Raw genomic sequence first — 22,380 nt, forward strand, 5'->3', positions numbered from 1 at the left:
GTTGGACAACACCTATCTCGGCCCATTGAACTCCCAGCTGAAAGATAGTGTCGCTATTGCAGACAATCCCTTGGAATCCGTTTTGTCCACGCGTTTCTGGTTGTGAACCGAGACATGGATCAAACAACCATGCACGCCGCTGCATCTATGCTGGGAATACGAATTGAGGACAGTCTCAAAGCTCCCCGCAACTAAACCTTAGGAGGCCCCTTTCGAGTGCCAGACATTCCTATTTGGTGTCTTTTAACTCCCGCGGAAACCCTGATCGGTGAGTTCCGGGCCAGAGTTCATGGGTGCCCGGGCTTCACATCTTTCTATTTTCCGATGTACTATCTACATTTTGATACCCTATTGTACTATATTATTTGAAGAACTCTTCTCTTTATTCATTTTTATTTCCTCCTAGCCAGGCCAGCTCTGTTCAGCTCTGCCTCCCAGGTAGAGTATTGATGGCACGTGACCTCTTGCATTGCATCTGCCTGTTCCCAGCGAGCTGCGAACCCAATCGATCTGGCGACCATAGCTGTCAAAAGTACTGCACAAGGCCACGAAATGATCTGCTTTGGTTAGGTACAGGGCTGAGCGTGGCTTTTTTCCTACCCGTGTTAATTGCTTTTTTGTCAGTTTGAACTTGTTAGGTGAAGCCAAACCCTGAGGAATGATGTCGATGGCTTCTGTGCGTACACAGTATTAGATCGTACCTAGCTTTAGGAAGGGAGATTTATGAAGGAGAAACCCCTACCAGAATATTTTTATCAATTGTACCATACCGTAATGATATTTGCTTCTTCAAGCTCTTCCTAACCCTTTTGTACTCCGTAGTAAGCCACCACAATGCAATAAACCGATCAAGATTGACTGGATTGCCATTAACAGAGCCACCCTCCATCGAATAGCAAGTCCCATCGGTGGACAAAGAAGAGAGTGAAGAAATCCGATCTGGCCAAGGTGGAGCACTATGAGGGTTGTCATAGAGTTTCCGAAGCTTTCCAGATGATCGGTGGAGCTCAACCGCATTTGACGTCGCAGAGTCGGCCCCCCCACCTTCACCTGAAGGGATCCCCCCCAGCTCCGACATCCTTCACCGTTGTCAACTACCCCTCCAGCTCTTCCCCCCTGCGCACATGCCGTTCTGCTAGCGCCGACGATCTACCCATTGGGTGTGGATGCGATGCCGACGCGGAGCTCGACTCTGCTGCTGCTATTCTCGTCGACGTCATCGTTCTATTGATGCTGGAGCTGGAAGCCCCGGTCGCCTCTTTCATCTGAACTTCCCCCTCCGCAGTGCCAACTGCCCACGATGCGTCGCCATGGCAGATCTGGAGGCCCGACCAAGGCCGTTTCAGCCATGTCCGACACCGTCTCTCTGATCCATTCCTTCGACTCAGTCTTGAACCCCAATCGTCCTGCGCGACCTTCACCTTTAGCCTCCTCCAACATCAAAGCTCTCCCACTCGAACTAGTCGATAGGTTGCGCTCCTTCCCCCTCTTCCAGGCCGTCCCAGAATCCTTCTTGTTTGAGGTCGGTCAACACTTGCGCCCACAACTCCACGCCCCCAACGACTATATCTTGACCGAAGGTGATGATGCAAAGGCGATGTACTGGTTGGTGCGCGGTGCCGTCTCGGTCACATCACGAGACGGTGAGAGCATATATGCTGAGCTCCAGCCCGGTGCCTTTTTTGGAGAAATTGGTGTGTTGATGGATCGTCCACGCACAGCAACAATCATCGCCCGGACACGGTGCATGCTGGTCGTGCTCACCAAGGAAGATTTTCGCAATATTTTACCGCGCTTCCCCGAGGTCGAACAGGCAATCAGAGAAGAAGCTCAGGAGCGGCTCATGATTCTAGAAAAGAAAAAGAAAGAGACATCCGCGCCCGCCGTGGATCTAGATCCCCCAAGAATCCCGAGCCCGATGCGAAGAGGGTCGAAGCGATTGAGGGAGAACCACGCCAAAGACCTGATCGCTGCCGAGGAAGACTTAAGCGTCAATTCAGTACATAAAAAGCGAAAATCACCGAGTCCGGGCCGGCGAGATGCTTCCAGTGCTCTTGCAAATGGCCTAGTGAACGTTCGTCTCCTTCTCAAAGAGCTGCCTCTATTCTCCGGTCTACCACCCGATATACTCCACTTCTTGGGCCTCAATGCGCAACCGCGCTCATTCTCTCCATTTACGGATATCATCCGACAGGACTCCAAAGGACGCGAACTCTACTTCATCGTACGAGGTGAGGTAGAGGTCGTTACCGAAAAAGCCGAACCCAATGACGACTTAAATCACAAACCGAATGGGTCCGATCGTACGAGGACAGAAATCAAGGCTCGGCTTAAACAAGGGCAATACTTTGGTGAAGTGGTCAGCTTGTCACTTGCGCCTCGAAGAACAGCGACCGTTCGCTCAGTCACGTCGGTCGAATGTTTGATGCTCAGTGGGGAGGTCCTCTCTCAGTTTTGGGAAATGTGCCCGAGTGACATCCGTGAATCAGTAGAGCGCACCGCTCAAGAAAGACTTCAGACTACTGCCGACGGCGATGTAGTCATGACAGATGCAACAAACGAACAGCCTCCTTTGGGTGACTTGGAATTCGACGATCGAGCCTCTTCTCGGAGAAAGTCAATGCCGTTATTGACCCTGACAGAGACTGAATTAGATGGTCCGCATCAGTCTTCGCCGGTCGAAGATCAAGAGCAAGCAGTACTGCGACCATCAGATCCCGATCCATATCTCAGTCTTGGTTTGGACAAAGTCCGACTTCGAAGTCGCCGAGGCTCAGTAGCACCTTTGACACCAGAAGAAGTCACTGGTGAGTACCAAAGGCAATCTCCGACGGAACCGCGGTCGGCTGGCTCGTCTTCTCTTGCACTTCCAGACACGCTTGGCCTGTCAAAACCACATCAAGTGCCGCGCCCTTCCAGTGACGGTCACCACGGAATCTTCCCTGACAGTGTCCTTCTGAACATTTTCAAATTTCTTGAACTCCATCACTTGCTTCGACTACGTGCAGTGTCTTCTCACTGGTCTGAAATTCTCACCAGGTCTCCTGAAGTGATTCGTGATCTCGACTTGAGTGTATATAACCGCCAACTCACCGATGACGCTCTTGTGAAAATCATTTGCCCATTTGTTGGCAATCGCCCCAACTCGGTGAATGTCAATAACTGCTTTCATATCACAGATGAGGGCTTCAACGCATTAGCCAATACATGCGCACCCAATGCCACGACATGGAAGATGAAGAGCGTTTGGGATGTGACGGCTTCTGCTATCCTCGAAATGACTAGCAAAGCAACAGAGTTAAAGGAAGTGGACTTGAGCAATTGCCGCAAAGTAGGCGATACTCTTATGGCCCGGATTATTGGGTGGGTGTTGCCTGGGGGTCAGAAGCCTACCGAAGGCAAAAATGCATCCATTAAGCCAACCATGCAGACAGAAGATGGTTTGGTATATGGCTGTCCGCGGCTAAGAAAGCTCACGCTCTCATATTGCAAGCATGTAACTGATCGCTCAATGCACCACATTGCGTCACATGCAGCGGGTCGAATTGAAGAAATGGACTTGACTCGCTGTACCACCATTACGGACCAAGGATTCCAGTACTGGGGAAATGCTCGCTTCACCAACCTGCGAAGACTGTGCTTAGCGGACTGCACATACCTGACCGACAACGCCATCGTGCATTTGACGAATGCCGCCAAAAATCTGCAAGAACTAGATCTGGTAAGAGATTTGACACTTCCTACCGAGCTTGAGTATCGAATACTAATATACCCTATCAGTCATTTTGCTGTGCATTGTCCGACACAGCCACCGAAGTTCTTGCCCTTCAATGCTCGCAATTGAAATATCTCAACATGTCGTTTTGCGGGTCCGCGATTTCCGATCCATCCCTTCGAAGTATCGGTCTTCACCTTCTCTCCCTCCAACACCTATCTGTGCGAGGTTGTGTTCGAGTCACCGGAGTGGGTGTTGAAGCAGTGGCTGAAGGCTGCCATCAGCTCCGAACCTTTGACGTCAGCCAATGCAAGAACCTCGCTCCCTGGCTCGATGATAATGGACCAATGCGATATCAACCCCGACTTGAATTTGAGAGGGTTGCCACAAATGGCAGAAACTTTCGATGAGGTAGCACCCTCAGCCATCATGAGTGTTGCCACTTGACAACGCGTTCAGGGACGTAGAAGTCCCCTGTCTATGACATACCTCTCAGACTGATACAGCTTGTCTACTTCTCCAACTGCTATATAGCATCCTTCTGATTTCCTCGTTCATATTCTGGATCCATTTGCATTCCCCTTTCGTTTAGTTTCTATCACAACCATAGGAAGTGCTAAGGACGATGTCTTATAATTTGGGAGTTCCGGGTTTTCTAGGGCACTTTTTCCTTTTTTCTTGTTTGCTTGACCCGTTTAGAATGACTCCAGACAGCGGAAGGTGCGCGCTGCTGGTTCCGGATTCGGGTTACGGATTATCTGGTTCTTGGGCTGGTCGAGCATGGCAGGAGTTCAAAGATTGAAAGCATATGCTGTGGTTTGGTTTGATTTAATAATGCCTGGTGGTCTTTCTTCTGGATTTTTATTATGAAATAATGCTTCACTGTCTATCCTTTTCAAGCTATTTTCTGATTCTTTCTTTGGTTGGGTCTCCGGGGTCCTGTACTCTACATATCCTGATATTAAATCTACCCAGTGCTTTTGATTTAGACCTTCCACCTGCTAGTAAAGGGCTACAGTAATGTTTCCATAACTTGCACTTTTTCCAGCTATTCGTGGAGGTAGTTCATTGTCTAGGTTCTCGCTGCCTAGGTGGGACCAAGATTGTTTGACGGCTTTGTCATCCCTAGATTCTTTGTTCCTCTACAATGCAATTGATATGGGCATCTCGAACCATCTCACTGAAAAGCTATACCTAAGTATGTTTGACAAGCTCTTGGTAAAGGGACTTCATTGTAAAATATTTCTTTTCAACGTGTAATTCTACCTATGGTTATTTGGATTTTGAGGTATCAGATCTCGCAACAGAATTCAATGGAAAGGATAACTGGGTCTAGCTCTATAAATCCTTCTTCTTATCCACTTCCCTGGAGCTGGTGTTGGTGTTGGTGTCTTGAAATGCCTGGTAGAGGTGAACCTGTTCATCTACTAGTAGTTTAAACGATTCTCTGTGTTAAAGGAGCGAAGTGTTGTTAGATTACAATACGTCTAAGAACTTGAAAGTGACGCCCGAAATACCTCCATCCAAACCTCTTCCACTTCGTTTCTCCCTCTCTATTTAAGCCCTTTCTTTTCCAAATCCACTATCTAGTGGATTGTCTCTCCTGTCATATCTTGCTATACTTCGACAACATGGAAGATTTCCTTCCACTTCGATATCTTTTCGCTTCTACTGACCATTCGTCTCCCGATTCGATGGTCCTTTCCATGCCAGATGTTCCCATGCTACCACGCCCCAAGAAAAGCCGCCGAGGAAAATATGACCCGGAGCGTGACTACTCTGCAGAATTGCGACGACGATTCCATGAAAACCCCGGGGGGAAGCGCACCTCACGAGCTTGTGATAGATGCAAGGTGTGTGATGACTTCTTTCTTTCTCCTCTCATCAAGCTACCTAGCGCCCCTCATCTCATCCCTATTCATACTATTGGCCAAAGACTAACTGTCTCATCTCTAGTGTCGAAAGCTTCCCTGCGACGGGAACCCAGAAAGCTGCAACAACTGCGTCCGACAGGGCACAGAGTGCAACATGACCGATACGAGCACCGGTCAAACCCATCCTCGAAACATCATCAGGCAACTGACTCGGGATATCGGAAAACTCCAGCGTCAGTTGCAAGAAAAGGATCACCAGATCCATACCCTGAATCAACAGATCCAGAATTTGTTGTATTATCACCAATCCCCAGGAGCACAACTCGAGAATCCGAGCGAGTACCAACCTTCTCAGGACAGTGGGATTATGCGTTTGGTGAGTACTCCTTCCCAGAATTTGGACCTGGCGCCACAAACTGGAGCATTCCATACGCACGCGGTGGGACACACTGATATCTTCTTGCCTTTCTATGAAACTTCATTTATGAATCATGTTGGCTGAACGATACATTCATTGCCAGGATCAAGGAATCACTCCACAGCAACTTGAACTTCAAAGCCCATACATGTCCGGACAAGATCTGGTATAGTTGCCCCAGCTGTCGGGTTTTCCCAAGGCCGTTTCCTGTGATTCCATTCTCAATTTGATCCGTATTGTTTTTCTTTCGTTTGTTCTGATGTCCTTTCTGCGTTGTCCTAGAATGGTTTGAAAAGGTGGCTTGATGGAAAAGGTAGCCCATCGGATGTCATTCCCTGAATAGCTCCATAATGGTCAGGTTTATGGGGTGGCATGTGTGTGCGAGTGAGGCTTTGGTTGTCATGATAGTAGCGTCGAAACAAATGTGTAGATATTCGACTCAGAAAATTCAGGCGTGTCAGGACTGCATATTTGCTTGAGTAATGTACAAATATTGGGTATCATAAAATTCGAATGAAAAAAGGGGTCACCAGTGCTCCAAAGCACAGGTATCTCACCAACTAGCATTATTCTTCCAGCAACAGCAGATCCCCTTGTTTTCACACCATTCCCTAGCCGCTGCAGCATGAACTTCCCTGTCCTCCCCAACAAGCCCAAGTCCTTCGACATTTAGCCATGTTGTGAAATCTTCCAGAATAACTGAGTCGTACATGAGGATCTTCTCGTGCCACGTTGGGCGGCTTCGGCTTCCAGTTGAAGATGAGAGGGGCGACAGCAGATGTTGGGAGCGTACGGCTTTAGTGATCTGGAAAGCGAGATCGGGTAAACTGCTGCACTTCGAAAGAGCCGGTTTGTCGGACTTGACGGGGACAGATGAAGAGGACTTGGTTTTGAATTTAGATTTAGAGACAACCGCTTTGGGACCTGTAGTCAATTCCTTGGTTCGAATTTCCAGAGATGGTTCGGGAGCAAGATCAGAAGTGGTGAACAATATCTCCCGGTAACGCTTTGGGACTTGACTAGGCGACGGAGCGGTCTCGTCCTCGGAGTCTTGAATCTCTTTGACATCTATGAATGACGATGTCCAAACATGAGAGCTTCTGCCCGTATGATTGGAAGCTTTCTTGGGGTTGGCAGAGACCGAGGTTTCTGTTCGTGTATCGGTTTGTACTGAGCGTGAAGATGCACTTGGTGCTGATGCTGGTTTTTTCTTGGTCTGGCCTTTGGGCCGAGTAGCTGCTTTCAGTGTCTCCGATTGCGGGGCAAGATCCTGGCTATGCGGCTGGGTAGAATTGGGGAGCCTCGTATCATTGTCGGTTTGTGACGAAGGCTGGGGCTGTGACTGCACAAGGGTAGTTCTACTACCATTGCGATGTTTCGACTCCCAGCACTTCTGTAACAGCTCAATCATCTTCTTACGACCCCTTACTGACTTGAAGCCAAAGGCCGCAACCTGTTTGGTGAGCTCAGCGTCTGTGAATCCGCTATAGTGAGGCATCGGTGGCTGTTGAGAGACTGCCTCCTGGTTAGGATTCGTCTTCGCACTAGTAGCTTCATCAGCCTGTACCGGCGGCGCCTGGGGCTCCAAGGGCACAGGAACGGCTGTAGACTTTGATTTATTGACCCTCAATGGCGTCTTCTGCTTTGGGGAAGGCTTGGACTTGCCATAGTCAAGCTCAAACCAGTCATCATCATCTTCCCAGTTCAATGATCTTTTTGTTTGGGCATTTAGTTCCTTGCACGCTCCTGCTGAACCTGCCAGCTTAACGCCGTCCATCCTTTGAGCCTGGACCAGTGACCCTTCAGTACTCCGCGCGGCAGACTGCCAAAGGTTCCTTGTACCGGGCAGGTAGGACACATGGCCCTTCGAAACGGCCTTGGCTGTTGCAGTCTGCTGGCTTCCGTCAAAAGCAAGCTTCTCGGATGCACGAATAGCTTGTTGCATTTCGTCCAGTGTGTGCGGTGAATCCTCTCGTTCGAGTTGACTGCAAGTACCAAAGACGAGATCTTGATTCTCCAAAGACCTGAAAGCTGTTTCGGGTGAAAGAACGGTAAACAAAACTTCATCCTCCGCCATTTTGCCTTTGCCTCGTCGTTTAGAAATAGTCTTTCTGGTGGGCTGAAGTCCATCACTAGCGGAGCCATCGTCATTTGCATTTTTTGAGGTATATTGCGCCGTCATTCGTGCGGTCAATGTCGTTAATCGTTTCGGGCCTTTTGATTTCTTTTTCGACTTAGGACCAGATATTGATGAATCTGTGCCCTGGGCCGAGCTTTCCCCATTTGAATCAGCTTGATATACTTGGTATGGCTGAAGTAAAGGATCAACCAGCTCGATACGTCGTCTTTTGGTGGGACCCCCGTTACCCACATTTGGGGGCATTTCGTGGACAGCTGAAGCTGCTCCAGAGTAATTATAATTGGACAGCAACTTGTCAAATCCCCCCTGTGATGGCTGGCGTCAGAGTTTTCTCCGTATCTCCCTCGCCTTCCATCGTCAACCCTATCTTGGGGGAAGTATCTCTCGGTGGGGTCCAATCTATTCTCCTCCCCAAAGCTTTGCCTAGATGTAGCTCTCTATCTTTCATGTCGGCTTCGGATCCCTGGAGAGTAATTGAATCCATAGGCTCGTCGGGCTTCTTGCTCGGTGCAGTCGTCTTCTTCTGTTTGTTCGGTTCCTTTACTTGAGCACCGCTTCCTCCTTTGGTAACCTTCCCAGTTAACGTCATGTTGCCGGTGTCTTTTTTCTTGGTGCTTTTTGTAGTGCGACTTTTCCGTGGTGCTTTGCTTTTCTCTGCCCGGGGTCTGCGGTATCTTGGATCTCAGGATCGACATTTCTGGTGGAGTCCGTCTTCGACGCTATGCTCGCTCCCATTGATTTCGGCTTGGCTGGGTCATTTTGGTCGTTGGAAGGTGAAGCGGCAGATTTTTTTCGTCGCCCGTGGCTTCTTCTTGGTCGCAATATCTGCCGCCTTTGGAGTGGGGAAGAATCGAGAGCGTGACGGCGGATTGAACAGCTCTGAAGGTGACGGAAGACATGGTGGCGACGCCCCTCGTGGCGATCTATCAAGGAGCTTCTCGGAATTTCGCAGTGGCCTTGTCGGAGTTCGTGAGGGAGGGTTGGGAGAGGAGGAAAGCACGATCACTTCGGCAGAGCTCGCCATCGTGGCCAGCGACGCGTTTCAAGTCAGAGGGCAGGATAGTCACGTCGCGCTAGAGGCTTAGTTGAATTAAGGAATAGCGTGAGACATTCTTCATAACAGCAGGGAAGCAATCGTCGAAGGATTGGCTTAGTGATTGAGCGACGCGGACTAAAAGTAATGTTTTCAAGGTGGGATGAGGGCAAGTGAGGTCGAAAATGACGATCCAGCGCGTCTTGGCAACGTTTACCAACAAGCAGTTGGGCCGGGCAACCGTCGGAACGCATGCCATTTGCACTCTTTGCATTCCATCTTATCAACCTCAATGCATGTATTTTCAATATTTAGAGAGTTTCAAACTGGCAGCTTTTTCAAGGTGATACCTAGGTAAAAGTGAAATCAAAAAAGAGACCATGCTACCCGGGTTTTCGATGTTGACCTGCATATGGAGCATCTTGCCCAGGTGAGCGTCGCAAGTCTCAGATAACTAGTACTACTAGTAGATGGATAGGGTCACGGTGATATATACCACAAAACATCCATTTCAACCCTGGAAGTTTTGAAGTTGGTTTCCATGATCTTGTCCCTATTATTACTCCTAATCGCCCAAGACCAATGGTTACTAGGTACTTTCACCCTATCAATACTAGTAGGCGTAGTAGTTCAAGTTACTTGCAGGTGGATTCGGCGTGAACCTAGTACTAGCTTACCGGCAATATCATCCACCCGCATGAGATCGAGCATGATACTACTCAGTGCATTTGTGGGGGGCTTCGAAAGTGTATCCCTACATGCCCAGGTGGCCTATAAAGAGAGGTACAGGAAAAAATTTCATGAATGGAGGGACTCCTGATATGCTATAACAAATATTCGGTCTTGTCTAGTCATATGCCGCTTTAACACGAACACAATCACAAAATCAAAGGAGGCCCGGTAACTGGAGAGGAGATGTTATGTTACAACAGGCAAGGCTCATGATGCGATTATTCAGTGCAAGAGCTTTATTTCTTGCCCTGGTCCTTGGTCAACTGGTTGCTGGATGGAGATTAGCATTTGTTCCAACAAGATGGCGCGAGTAATGGAAGGGGGTATAAGGTAGCCAAATAGAGGGGAGGCAAGGCGAAGCAAGGACATACATGTGATTCTCAAGTTCGTCCAGATGAGCGCGCTGATCGGTGATCTTATTCTTCAGGGCGTGGAGCCTATCCACCCGAGGGTCATTAACTCCATGTCTTTTGTTGACGGATTCCGAAATGACTTCCACCTGAGCGACTTACTTCTCAAGTTCCTTCTCACGGATGTACAAGGCTTCCTGGGCAGCCTCACGCTTGGTGAACGCATCGCTGTAAGGCAACGAATGTCAGCGATTAATGATGTCATCCAGCAGCGACAAAGCGGACACGCCATGCGGTCGACAACGCAGATAACGCCACAGCATCCACGCCATAAGGGAGATATGATGCAGTGAATGAGGTATTTGGGGGATTGGCCACGTACCCTGAGGTGCCGCCGCCTCCGGTTCGAGGAGCACCGGTGTCACCCTCACCCATTCGAGGGGCGATAGCAGAGAACGAGCGCTGGCAGAGGGCACGGTTGGCGAGAACAGCCGGTCGGGTGATGGATTGGCGGAGCATTGTGAATGGTGAATGGTGAATGGTGGTGATATCTTAAAATCAAAGAGAAGGATTGGAAGGGAGAGGAAGTATTGGATGGTATTCAAGCTCGGGAAGTAAGCAGGGCAACTTGACAGGTGACCTTGACCTCACCACACATGACGACATATGCCAAGACTTGTCAGGTGATCTATCCGGGGTGCGATTAGATAATGCATTATGTCAGCAGAAATCTCTGCGATAAGTTCAGGCTCTCTCATTCGACTCGGCAAGGCAGATCATGACGGGGATTAGCATACGGGGTTCAGTGTGTACAATTGTGTACATTGTGTGAATTGCAACCGAATATACTCCTCAGATACCAATACTACACACCACATTTTAATATTCTGTACGGAAGAAGGCTATAGGATCTACTCATACGAAGATCGGAATCGATCAGGTCTGGACCAGGGAGGCTCTCGGTTGCTAGTGGGTAGATGGATGTGTTTCATAGAAATGATGGAAGTAGGGCTCTATCTGCCTTGGATGTACCCGGGGAGTAACAAGTGGTTAAGGGGGGGCGATTGGCGCGGGATGGGGGGGATTATGGTAGCCACGATGACGCTAGGTCCACCGAACCACACAGAAGGTGAGGTACAGTCGCCAGCAGTAGGCGTAGCAGGAGCACGATGGGTAAGAACACAGCCTCTACCTGAGAAAGTAAAGAGAGCTATAGAGGGACAGAGAGACAGAGAGCAATAGAAGATGGCACATGGGCCACAGGGGTAGTGGTAGTGGTAATAGTCCAGCAATAGCAATAGTAATAGTGTAAGGTCAACCCAATCCCAACACCAAACAACACCCACCGCCCTCCCCCTCCTTTCCCAGACTGTCACTCATCTTCCTCCCTCAACTTTCCCCTTCTCTTCCTACTCCATCCACTCCCCCTATCTACTTCTCTATACCTTTTCTCTCTCTCTTTCAATTTTAGGTGAGTTTGTCTCGTCCCAATTTGTTTCCTTCTTTTTGCCTCTTCCCCCGCCTTGGAAATCACCACACAACTCCCCTCCCCCCCCCCAAAACCCACACAACCACTCGACTCGGGCTTCATTGGAACTGGGACATTCCTGCCCTCTGCAAGACCAAGAGGGGCATTCAAATTTCCCGAAATACCTCTCTCGCTGGGATCGCATCGCTTCTCCCTGGCAAGAGAACTTCATTCGTCCTCGTTCCCATGTTTACTTGCGGGTCCGCTGCCGCGACCGCTACATTGTGATCCCCTTCAAAAACACCCACAGCCCCCGACGCACGTCAGCGACACCCAGTACCTCAACAAACCATGATCGTTATGATATTCACCACTGAAGTCCAAAGGGATCTCGATTGGATCAGAAACACTCGGGGATGCAAAATGGAGCGCATATGGCCCCTCATCCCTGATCGAGGGCCGTCAGCGGACTCTACCCCTCCCGGTCGCTGGCGATGATGTCGATGGCGTGATTCCAGTTCCATCACTACAACCACATTCATATTTGCTGTTGTTGCTCATAATCAGGATAAAGACTAATCTGAAATTCTGTTAATTCTAGAAAATTTCACAATGGGTCAAGAAGACGCTGTTTATCTCGCCAAGCTGGCCGAGCAGGCCGAGCGCTATGAGGGTATGTTATGCCTCTCATTTTCAACTTCAAGGGAAAAGAAATCCCGTCTCGCAAAGGCAGATGACTGACGCTCACTCTAGAGATGGTTGAGAACATGAAGATCGTTGCTTCGGCCGATGTTGAGCTCACCGTTGAGGAGCGCAATCTCCTGTCCGTCGCCTACAAGAACGTCATCGGTGCCCGCCGTGCGTCCTGGAGAATCGTCACCTCCATTGAGCAGAAGGAGGAGTCCAAGGGTAACGAGGGCCAGGTCACTCTGATCAAGGAGTACCGCCAAAAGATCGAGGCTGAGCTGGCCAAGATCTGTGACGACATCCTCGAGGTTCTCGACGACCACCTGATTAAGTCTGCCCAGACCGGCGAGTCCAAGGTCTTCTACCACAAGATGAAGGGTGACTACCACCGTTACCTTGCCGAGTTCGCCATCGGCGACCGCCGCAAGGGTGCCGCCGATTACTCCCTTGAGGCCTACAAGGCCGCTACCGAGATCGCTTCCACTGACCTCGCCCCTACCCACCCCATCCGCCTCGGACTGGCCTTGAACTTCTCGGTCTTCTACTACGAGATCCTGAACTCCCCCGACCAGGCCTGCCACCTCGCTAAGCTGGCTTTCGATGATGCCATTGCTGGTCAGTTTGCGCCAACTCCATTGATCCCTAGCAACGTCCATGTGACTAACTCATTCCTACAGAGCTTGACACCCTGAGCGAGGAGAGCTACAAGGACTCCACTCTTATCATGCAGCTCCTCCGTGACAACCTGGTAGGTTATCCTTGATGTCGCGTTTCCTAGATCTGCCTGTCTAACTCTTTAATAGACCCTCTGGACCTCTTCCGAGGCCGAGCCTTCCCAGGAGGGTGCCCCCGCCGAGAAGAAGGAGGAGGCTCCCGCCCAGGAGGGTGAGAAGCCCGCCGAGTAAACGGAAATTTAAAAAGACCTTGATGATGGACTCACGTCCTTGGGGTGGATGGGACAACCAAGAGGGAGCTGCGCGATGGGTCTCCCGGTGCAAGGAAGTTAAGCAGGGCAAGAACGGAAAAGGATGGTCAAGATGCATTGGTTATACATTTTCAATTCTTCGGACCCAGGGCCTCGCGGCCTAGGGATGGGGGAAACGAAATTTGTTTTCTGGTGCGCTTTCGGAATCCCTTCCCCTCCGAGACCCCCGACTCAGACTTTCTGGCGTCCCCTTTCACTTTTTGAGGACGGTGCTTTCCTTGCCCTGGGACCAGTCCAATCTCCACCCCCCTTTTTCGTTTCTTCATTCTCCTTGTTATTTTGTCTACTTGCCTCTTCACTACCCAAAGAGTCCCCTTTGCGCGCACTCTCCAAATCCCCCACCAACAACACATACACACGAACAGAACTTTTTTAAATCAGCTCCTTATCAGGACTACAATCAGGGCCTCGTACTGATCCCCTATCTGGCTTCATCTTTTCTTCTCTTCTTTTTCCTTCGTCTTTTCTATCTTATACCTCTCGTATTTTGCCAATCGGCGTTCTCCCCGCTAGATATGGTTTAAGGGTCAACCAACGGTAGTATATTTGCCTTGCAGTATTTGGCTCGCTACATAGTATTGCCGTGATCCCCTTGGGTCAAAACATCAATGGTCTGCCTGTATTCTCGGTACTAATTGGCGACAAGTAATATCATGATAGGGCATCTTGCGATCCAGATCTTGCAGGCTTACTACTAGTACGGCTAGTCGGTTCTTCCTTCCCTCCCTATGCTATAGACTGGGTGTGTGCCAGTAGTAGTTTACTTTATTCGGTGGCAAGCTCAGTATGATCAGTGCTACTAGTAGTATTAAAAACCGGAATTCACCTCAACGCCACTCGAGCAATTAAATTGACGCTGCAGCGCGTTACATAGTGCTTGGCAGGTCATTGCAAATATTGAATAGCTATAATGTTACATGCCTCCGTTTCTCTAAGCTCTATAGGAATTCTATGCATCCACTATACAGGCAGTAAACACGTCTTACGGGGACATAAGCACCTGGTTATTCAGGGAAAGACTTTTCTTCCTTGGGCATGACCACTACTATGCGCCATTCCCAACTTGCATAAACACCATAAGAACTGCAGAGTAGCTGGAACTTGGAATTAGCACATAGACAAATAACTTTGAAACCAAATGTACATACGCAGCAGTAGCGGCCAAGCTTTCAAATGAGGTTGCGGCCGAAAGTGTTGCAAGAAGTGTGAGGAAAAGTACTATAAAGCCAGTGATAATTGCAAGCTGCTTTGTTTTATCCTGGACGAAGAGTAGCCACCACGGTGGCGCAACCAGCATAATTAAGCCACAGAGGATAATACTGGCTCGAGCGCAGGATTCCAAGGAATCATCATTATAGTAGAAAAGGGACTCTGGGTCATACCCCTTATGTTCTCCTTCCTTTAGAAATCAGTCAAGGTACTTTCTCTCCGTGATTGTGAGGAGGGTTTGCTTCTAAGGCAAGAAAACTTACTCTAACAGCTTGCTTTCTGAAGAACATACTGCGCGTTATGCCAGAACATTTTTCCATCATCTTCACCAAAGGAGATTTCTTTCCTGGCACAACCCGTATTAAGTCATCTATTTTCGTGATATACTCGCTTTCTGCCGGAAATATAGCATTTGAAAAGCGGCGTAAAAGCCAATTTTCCACATTTAATATTTCATGCTCCTCGGCTGGCTGGCGTGATCTTAGCTCTGAGTATTTGGTCACATATTCATCTATGTTCTTATGGTAAGTCGATATAAAATGCCCCTCCAGGTTGAATCTGAGAGCTTGAGGTGAGAGAACAAGAAAAAAAAAAAAAAAAAAAAAAAAAGGAGGAAAACCAGAAGAGAAAAATACTAACTATATTCTTTTAACTCGGCTTGTGCCTTAATGAGAATTTCTTCTCTTCTTTCAATCATATCATGTCTGAATGACCCGTTATTCACAGGTTGACAGCCTAGTTGTGAGTTCTCAACATCTAGGGCACTCAGTTCATCCTCGAGCTGAACTATTGAGTCCTGCATTCTCAATAGAATTCTGGTATTGAGGGCTTTGAAACGACGCAGAACGAAAAGGTCATCATCGGAGGAAGACCATTCGCAGAAAGCCCGATATCCAAGATATTGCCATGGTCTCTGACAGAGATCGTTCTTGGAAGGGGTCTCTTTGGGTGAAGCGGACTGAGAAATAGAATCTGTAGAAGCTAAGACGGACATTTTTTGACAGAAATTTGGTACTGAGTCGGATATGAAGATATGCGAAGGGGACTCGGAGTTAATATCGGCAATTAGCTTGCCAGAAATTGCTTCGTATTTATGGGGGCTCTGGCGGCAAAGGGGACGAGGCAGACTCGAGGTAGTTATAACTTATCAGGCATATGAATAGCTGACAGCACTATGGTAGAGCCTCACGCAGTCAGCTGTCGCAGTATGCAGAAGTACTTTATTCCGCTGTGCCTATGTAGGCGTTTAAGATTGACTGCATAATTGGCTATGAGTAGTGCGCGTAGGCACTGCTACGCCCGGGTCAGTGGCTGGGCATACGAGGCAGACATCCTGCGTCCGATTTCTCACGGAAATCATCCGACCAATCATTTGGCGCTTCATTTTATACGTATCTCTGAAACTGTGCGACTCACATGCGGGGCAGCCTCAATCTACAGGGGCTGGAGCCAAAGAAAGGCCATGAGGCCCAGGTACATACAAATCGCCGTGCCTACGCGCCCTGACCTTAGACTAGGTGCCTCATTAGTGCACGGTCCATGACTTGAAGCGGCAGGAATAATTTCAAGGCGCTAATAATGTAAATTCACATTTCTAGCCCTAGCTCAGCTCTATGCACGGAGCGAAAATAGTACAATCGCAGGGTGCCACATAATTCAGTCACATCCAGAGCCCTGGAGATGAATGGATAGGGAATCGGTGTGGTGGAATGATAGTTGAGCAGATGACCATACAAGACGGGAATTTTCTGCGAAAACGACAATTAATGTCAATCATCAAGGCATAAAGCTGTCACATATGTTCTCCAGGGTCGAAAAAGCCCTCGTCTCAATTTTCAGGGTATCTTGTTTTTCCCTGTTAGACGAAATCGACTGTCTTCCTGGCATTCACTGATTTCTTGATGCTTATGCTTATCCTCATCTTCAGAGAAAACTTGAATGGGTTCTAAATTAACACAATCCCTATTTAGACAGCGAATACTAGGCGCATGAGGAACCGCCTTCCAGTAACGTGTCTGTGTTCTAGTTTGCTGAATATATTTGGTCAACTCCACGCTTATCGATCTAATCGATTGACCTACTGGTAAGGAGAGCGTCGCCTAGGGCGAGTATCCTACATAAGTTTACGTGAGCTCATGCTAAAACTCATCCAGTTTAATTTTGCCTCAACTTCGCCCACGATGAGTGATACGGGTGGAGCAGCCCAAATGGGGAGGAGGCGGCGGTGCTGGTGGAAATGCCCCCGCACAGCCCCTACCAAACCGGCGACCTAAGGATTATGGTGTGATTCGGCCTCAGAAAATGGTACAAATGGCAGAACATGTCCCATATGCTCGACATGTATTCCTTCCCAGGCAGAGCCTGTCTATTCAATTTCGTGCCTTCACGTCGCTTCTATACCATCCATGATGATAGCATTAGAACCACATGTCATATGTATCCGGGCGTAGGCTGATTGTTCTGGAACACTTGGAGATGCAATCCTATCATACCAATAGATAAGTACTGGTATTTTATTATTGTCGTTCAAGTCTGGTCATGGCATTTACCGAGTGAATAAAGACACCCCGCCACTTGTCTACCCTTCCTAGTTTCTCGCACTATAAAATCTCCCTTACCACCCCCTGAGAAGTTACCGCAGATTAGTAGGAGAGTGGCTCAATATTTGAGTGAAATGAATTTATCTATCCATATGATGCATTCATGGATCTGACTGGTGCTCTATCCAGATAGTACATCGCCCAAGGGCGACATACTTCACACGCTTCGAGATTTCCTTAACTTTAAAATAATGTGAAAATCATAGCCTCCAAGTGTCGGATATAGCTGGAGGCAATCAATCCACAGAGGGTATTCCCTAAAGCTCTTTAGTGAGTTGAGCTTCTACTAGTAGTAATTGTAGCCAAGGGATTAGCAGCGGCACAGGTAACACTTTGACAGTATATCGTGAAGATAACAAAGCTAGAGAAAAGATAAATAATGACGATGTATATATACTTAATGTAAACGTGTATCAAAGATCCTCGTAAAATAAATAGAAACAGTACTGCCAACGCTATAGACTTGCCAGGGCTTTCTGTACAAGGTGGAGAACCGGAAGTATCATATAATTACCCTTTGAAAAGATTTCGACTTCTAGGCATCCCCAAGTCTGAGAAATTCGTCATTGAGTCCATTGTAGACTCTCCTGAGGCGGTTAGTAATGTAGAAACCATGTGAGATTCTCCTCAATTACTATCATCGACATCACACCTTCAAGTATAGCCAATAGTATGCTATCAGGATCCAAGAATACAGGCGCTTGCATTAAGTTCTTTGCCCCAGGGTCAACTTGAGTTCAGTTCATTTCTTACGAAGGTGTAATCTGATCTTTTACGAGATATCTCGGCCTATCCATATTCTCTCCTCTGTAGGCGGAATATAGGGTATTACTTTGCTACAGTTGAAAGAGGAACCCCTTTGATGCGAGGTATCGAAGCTACCAAGGAGGGGACAAGGTCCAACCCAGAGTTTATGGGGAGCTACCGCATGCATAGTAATAGTCACTCAACGTGATAGTCACTATTCAATGGGCTTATTCGGGCAAATAATGCTAAGCATGCCTTGACAGTAGAGGGCTTCGACAGGTACGCGAAATATCAAGGAGCAAATCCATCCATGGATGAAATATGTGACAGATACTAACACATTGAAAATAGCATACTAAACATCTTGAACTTGAATGTGTTAGTGCTTAAGTACAATATGAAATTGTACCATGGAAGCTGTGTCATTGTCTAATCCACTGATAGCTCTCATGGGACCCCACCTCCGAACATACTAGTACCCATACCACGTTGCTTTCTCTGTATCGATGACTGCCAAATCAAACTGTTCCTATGTCTTACTTCCATGCCACTTAAAGAAATCACAGGCTGTTATACACCATTCCCGACGAAGCCGCTTGAGTGTAGGTTTAGAGTCCTTAATCCTTCCATTTCTGGACGCTGATTAAGACTTCGTGTTACCTTCTGTCATCATCACATACTCTATTAATTAAGTCAAACTAGCTAATCCTCAGGAAATCCCGTAGGCCACGTGGAGGGGCTAACGCTAACCCCCCGTGATGAGGAACCGGAAGCTTCGGGTCTCGTGAAAAAACAAGGCAATCCAATAAAAGCAGCATTGCCTTTCCTCGCCAATATTTAGCCGTCACAGTCCTCGAAGGATAAGCCTACCGAGACGTATATTTTGATATCGACCGTTCTGTTTAAAATGGATAAGCATGGCGTTCAAGTTCATGTGAGCTCACCGTCCCGTTTAGAGGTCTCATTCCTGCGAATTGCTTATTTTGGCAAGATCCGAGAATCTACCGGTCCCCGGTCTTAGGACATCACTCTCGTGTAGCTAAACCGGGAGTTTTTGTGTTGTAAATAATCCAAATATAGAAAATGCCTCCACTCCCGCCATCAGCAGCTCGAATCCGACGAAAGAGCCTTGCGTCACTGGGAGGGGGAAGAAATCCTGATCCACGCTAGTATGGCGTACCAGGTCGCTACTAGATGGCTATGGTTGAGTGCTGCTCCCCACTAGATAATGATGTACTACCAGGGTATGCCTGCTCTGCATGAATCCTTCAGCTGCACTGTTTCAAGAGCCCCACAGAATACGTCGTTTTCGTAGATCAGATGGGGAATGTCTCAGATCTTCATGTCTCTCCACAGCCACTTTGGACGTCATGACTCGAGCTAAAAATTAGAATACTGTTTTGAATACGTACACCTAGTTGTGCGTCTTTACTTGTATGGGAAAATTGATTGGAATATTTCAATTGCTACGATTGAACTATCATTCTCCCCACCATGCAAGCAAGGGAAATAATAGAAAAGGTAGAGACAAGGGAGGGGGACTTGAGACATGCACAGGAGACCCAGGGTATGACAAAGGCCAGAGGGGAAGCAAGTAAGCAAAACAAAGCTGTGATAGAGAAGAAGAAATATTGAGATGCGGCGAGAAAAATGGAATCTCCCGTAATTTGAAAAATGGGGGTTCATTTTCGCGAGAAGCCAGTCCACGATCGAAAAGAAAAGAAGTGAAGAGAAATGGGCAGATGTACAGAAGTTGCCATCTTTCATCGTCCCAGGTGTTAAAAAGGAAGATAATAGAAATGAAGAGAGAAGAATGGAAAGAAATAAATGAACAATGGACTGCTCCATAAATGACCCCCTAGATGCTTTCCACTTTCCGCGCCGTCCTGCGGTTGACATGACCATGACCATATGCAATGCCTTATGACGACGAAAACATTTCAAGTTGCGGCTCCTGTAAAGAGTCATTCAATCAAATCGAGTCTAGGTCCCAGTCCCCGAAAGTGCTATGCATCCGTTAAAAAAAAAATACAGTGGTAAAGATGAGTCCGCAAAGAGCCGCCGAGTAGAAAAAACAGGTGATGAAAAAAACGCCAAATGAGGAGACGTGTAAAGAAAGAGGAAATGAAGACGCCCGATGATATCGACAATGATGAGAAGAGGTTGGTCAGTCCCGCTGGCCATGACACTGGTGTGACACTTGTGAGTGGCTGAGGGTGGATGATCATGAGTGGTTCGAGGATGCCAAGACCAAGTGGCGGACCACTGGGCGAGGATCAATATCCGATGATGTCACTGAGCATCCATTGGTCCCCTGGAGTAAATAAGCGCTGCGTGGTCATGACCATCACTGGTTCAACGGTTGATCCCGGTGCTGAATGAGCGGTGGAGCCCTGTGACGAGTTGTGGCTTGGACTGAGAGAGAAAGAGGGTGTCTGGGTAGCCACTCGAAGTAAGCCGGGTGGCCAGAGAATTAGGGGGGGAACGAGGTATGGTGACAATGTGACAATAAGCGGCTGTATATACCCCTGCGAAACAATATCTGGTCTCGTAAATGGAAGAGGCCTGTCAACGGTCCAAAGGGGTCATAACACGTCATGTTGTATGCAACAGTGTCAACCAAGGCGTGTGATGTGCATTCTCGTAATTCGACACTGAAAAGGGGTGATCGGGTCTTCGTGTGAGAAGAGAAAAGCGTGTGATGAAGGATGTTGTCGTTAAAGGGTTGAAGGGAATCGAGAATCGAGAATCGGCATGCGGCATGCGGCATGAATCGCGATGTAGTGGCGGCTCTCAGAAAGCTTCGTGTGGAAACCTTAGATATCCATCTTGGGGTCACAGATACGGTGGGACACCACCCACCGTCCTACGACGCTTCTGATTCCATCGGCCATGTAGTTACTTCTGCGCCTTGCGTGCTTTCGTACTGCGGCTCATTTCGGTCTTGGTCATGTTGCGTGTAAGGCCACCTATGTAATCTTGCAGAATTTTGTTCTCATTCTCCAGCTTGTCATGGTCTGATTTGACCACATCAATGCGCTCTGCGATGGCTTGAAGGGACGATTGGAGGGCCTTGGCTTGCCTAAAGTTTTTCATTGCATGTTAGCGGGTGGTTTTGGAGACGCCCTTCTTTCGGAAGCCCAGAGGGCAGAAAGGAAGGGAGAATGACGAATTTCTCGACAAGTATCGAGAAAAGAGGGAGGAGACTCACTCTTGAAGTGTTTGGCGGGCTTCTTTGCCCAATCGTTCTAAATCAGCGGAATTTCGGCGGGGACTCATGGCACGGGCGTCGTCGGGAGGGAATTCCTCCTCCTCAATCTCGATTTCAGGGTGGTCCCGAGGGACTAGGATAGATGCGCTGGGTTTGCGGCTCGCCATTCTTGGACGTTCAGATCGACCCCGACGTTCAGTCTCGGCGTCAGATATAGACGAAGAAGATGACAGGGATGACATGTGCATGCGGCCACCGTCGTTTGGTTGCGGCAAGGTGGGCACAGGTGAGGCTTCATTCATCTCTGTATCAGACATAGGGGAGGTTTTTCACAGCAGACGCAGTCGAACAGGGAGGAATTTGCGAGGTCCAGCGTGGCGATTTAGGATGAGAGAAGTGGATTTTTTTTTGGACGAGTGTGCAGCCAGCACGCTGCTTTCGGCGTTCGGGATTTTTGGATTTTAGAATCGTAGGTCGGGACGAACGGTGAACGACCACGGTCTACCCCTAGCGATGTACCCCAGACGAGAGATCTGTGTTACGCTTGAGGTAGCTACCGGGGTCGGTGGGTGAGTTGAAGAGAGTGATAACGGGTGAAGAATCGGAGGAGTTGCGGGTAAAAGGGACAACGGTCGAAAATTGTTAGGGAGGACAGGTCGAGATCGAGATGGGGGGTGTGAGAGCGAGAAGGGAGAAGGCGTCGAGGGATCGAAAGGTCGAAAGGGCGCGAGAGGAAAAGTTGGAAATCGGTCGAGGGCGTTGGGAAAGGAAAGAAGCTCCCAGATGAGTTCAAAGGGAGGAAGGAGGGTATCGGCGTTACGGCCAGTGGTGGGTTTTGGGGTGGTGGTACAATCCGAGTATGGATGGTACTGTTGGTATTGTTGGTACTGTCGGTACACTCGGGGACAGTCGCAGGGAAGAATAGGGACCCATGAGATACCATCAGTTACGATTAAATACCTATGGGTACATCTGGGTACTACTAAATCCCCAGTACTTCTTAGTAGTCAAAAGTACTTACTGATACATTTCTGTACCCGCAATACACCGTACCTTCCTCATACCGAACTAGGACTATCTTTGTACCTTTTCGGCCGGTGGAGCAGGGCGTCCCTTGGGACCAGAGGGATCGTCCGAAAAGAAACCGTAGGCGCGTGGCAGCCACATAACGAGTACCCAGTTACGGAGTACTGAACCCCTTTAGCCGTATA

The 22,380-nt window shown here is 48.4% G+C and overlaps 8 protein-coding genes across 8 annotated transcripts; 5 read left to right on the forward strand and 3 right to left on the reverse strand.

The window, feature by feature from the left end:
• Nucleotides 1-993: 993 nt before the first annotated feature.
• Nucleotides 994-1,269, forward strand: N7481_003987 (uncharacterized protein; the record flags this gene model as incomplete). Its single annotated transcript, XM_057263206.1, has 1 exon — nucleotides 994-1,269. The coding sequence occupies one exon, from the start codon at nucleotides 994-996 to the stop codon at nucleotides 1,267-1,269; it is 276 nt and encodes a 91-aa protein (XP_057124867.1).
• A 31-nt stretch (nucleotides 1,270-1,300) lies between these two features.
• N7481_003988 (uncharacterized protein) lies at nucleotides 1,301-4,125 on the forward strand (the record flags this gene model as incomplete). The annotated part of the gene is made up of 2 exons (XM_057263207.1): nucleotides 1,301-3,721; nucleotides 3,781-4,125. 2 exons carry the CDS (start codon nucleotides 1,301-1,303, stop codon nucleotides 4,123-4,125), a joined length of 2,766 nt encoding a protein of 921 aa, XP_057124868.1.
• A 1,221-nt stretch (nucleotides 4,126-5,346) lies between these two features.
• On the forward strand, nucleotides 5,347-6,091 carry N7481_003989 (putative C6 finger domain protein; the record flags this gene model as incomplete). The annotated part of the gene is made up of 2 exons (XM_057263208.1): nucleotides 5,347-5,568; nucleotides 5,672-6,091. The coding sequence occupies 2 exons, from the start codon at nucleotides 5,347-5,349 to the stop codon at nucleotides 6,089-6,091; spliced, it is 642 nt and encodes a 213-aa protein (XP_057124869.1).
• Nucleotides 6,092-6,560: 469 nt separating this feature from the next.
• On the reverse strand, nucleotides 6,561-8,390 carry slx4 (the record flags this gene model as incomplete). The annotated part of the gene is made up of 1 exon (XM_057263209.1): nucleotides 6,561-8,390. One exon carries the CDS (start codon nucleotides 8,388-8,390, stop codon nucleotides 6,561-6,563), a length of 1,830 nt encoding a protein of 609 aa, XP_057124870.1.
• Nucleotides 8,391-8,734: 344 nt separating this feature from the next.
• On the forward strand, nucleotides 8,735-9,232 carry N7481_003991 (uncharacterized protein; the record flags this gene model as incomplete). The annotated part of the gene is made up of 1 exon (XM_057263210.1): nucleotides 8,735-9,232. The coding sequence occupies one exon, from the start codon at nucleotides 8,735-8,737 to the stop codon at nucleotides 9,230-9,232; it is 498 nt and encodes a 165-aa protein (XP_057124871.1).
• A 916-nt stretch (nucleotides 9,233-10,148) lies between these two features.
• Nucleotides 10,149-10,781, reverse strand: N7481_003992 (uncharacterized protein; the record flags this gene model as incomplete). The annotated part of the gene is made up of 4 exons (XM_057263211.1): nucleotides 10,149-10,182; nucleotides 10,284-10,349; nucleotides 10,425-10,490; nucleotides 10,645-10,781. The coding sequence occupies 4 exons, from the start codon at nucleotides 10,779-10,781 to the stop codon at nucleotides 10,149-10,151; spliced, it is 303 nt and encodes a 100-aa protein (XP_057124872.1).
• Nucleotides 10,782-12,342: 1,561 nt separating this feature from the next.
• artA (14-3-3 adaptor artA) lies at nucleotides 12,343-13,322 on the forward strand (the record flags this gene model as incomplete). The annotated part of the gene is made up of 4 exons (XM_057263212.1): nucleotides 12,343-12,403; nucleotides 12,484-13,032; nucleotides 13,095-13,165; nucleotides 13,221-13,322. 4 exons carry the CDS (start codon nucleotides 12,343-12,345, stop codon nucleotides 13,320-13,322), a joined length of 783 nt encoding a protein of 260 aa, XP_057124873.1.
• A 7,534-nt stretch (nucleotides 13,323-20,856) lies between these two features.
• Nucleotides 20,857-21,486, reverse strand: N7481_003994 (short coiled-coil protein; the record flags this gene model as incomplete). The annotated part of the gene is made up of 2 exons (XM_057263213.1): nucleotides 20,857-21,040; nucleotides 21,170-21,486. The coding sequence occupies 2 exons, from the start codon at nucleotides 21,484-21,486 to the stop codon at nucleotides 20,857-20,859; spliced, it is 501 nt and encodes a 166-aa protein (XP_057124874.1).
• Between the last annotated feature and the right edge of the window lie 894 nt (nucleotides 21,487-22,380).

This window comes from Penicillium waksmanii, assembly GCF_028829765.1.
Source record: "Penicillium waksmanii strain IBT 27052 chromosome Unknown utg000004l:1.0-5674109.0:1.0-5678898.0, whole genome shotgun sequence".
NCBI classification, from domain to species: domain Eukaryota; kingdom Fungi; phylum Ascomycota; class Eurotiomycetes; order Eurotiales; family Aspergillaceae; genus Penicillium; species Penicillium waksmanii.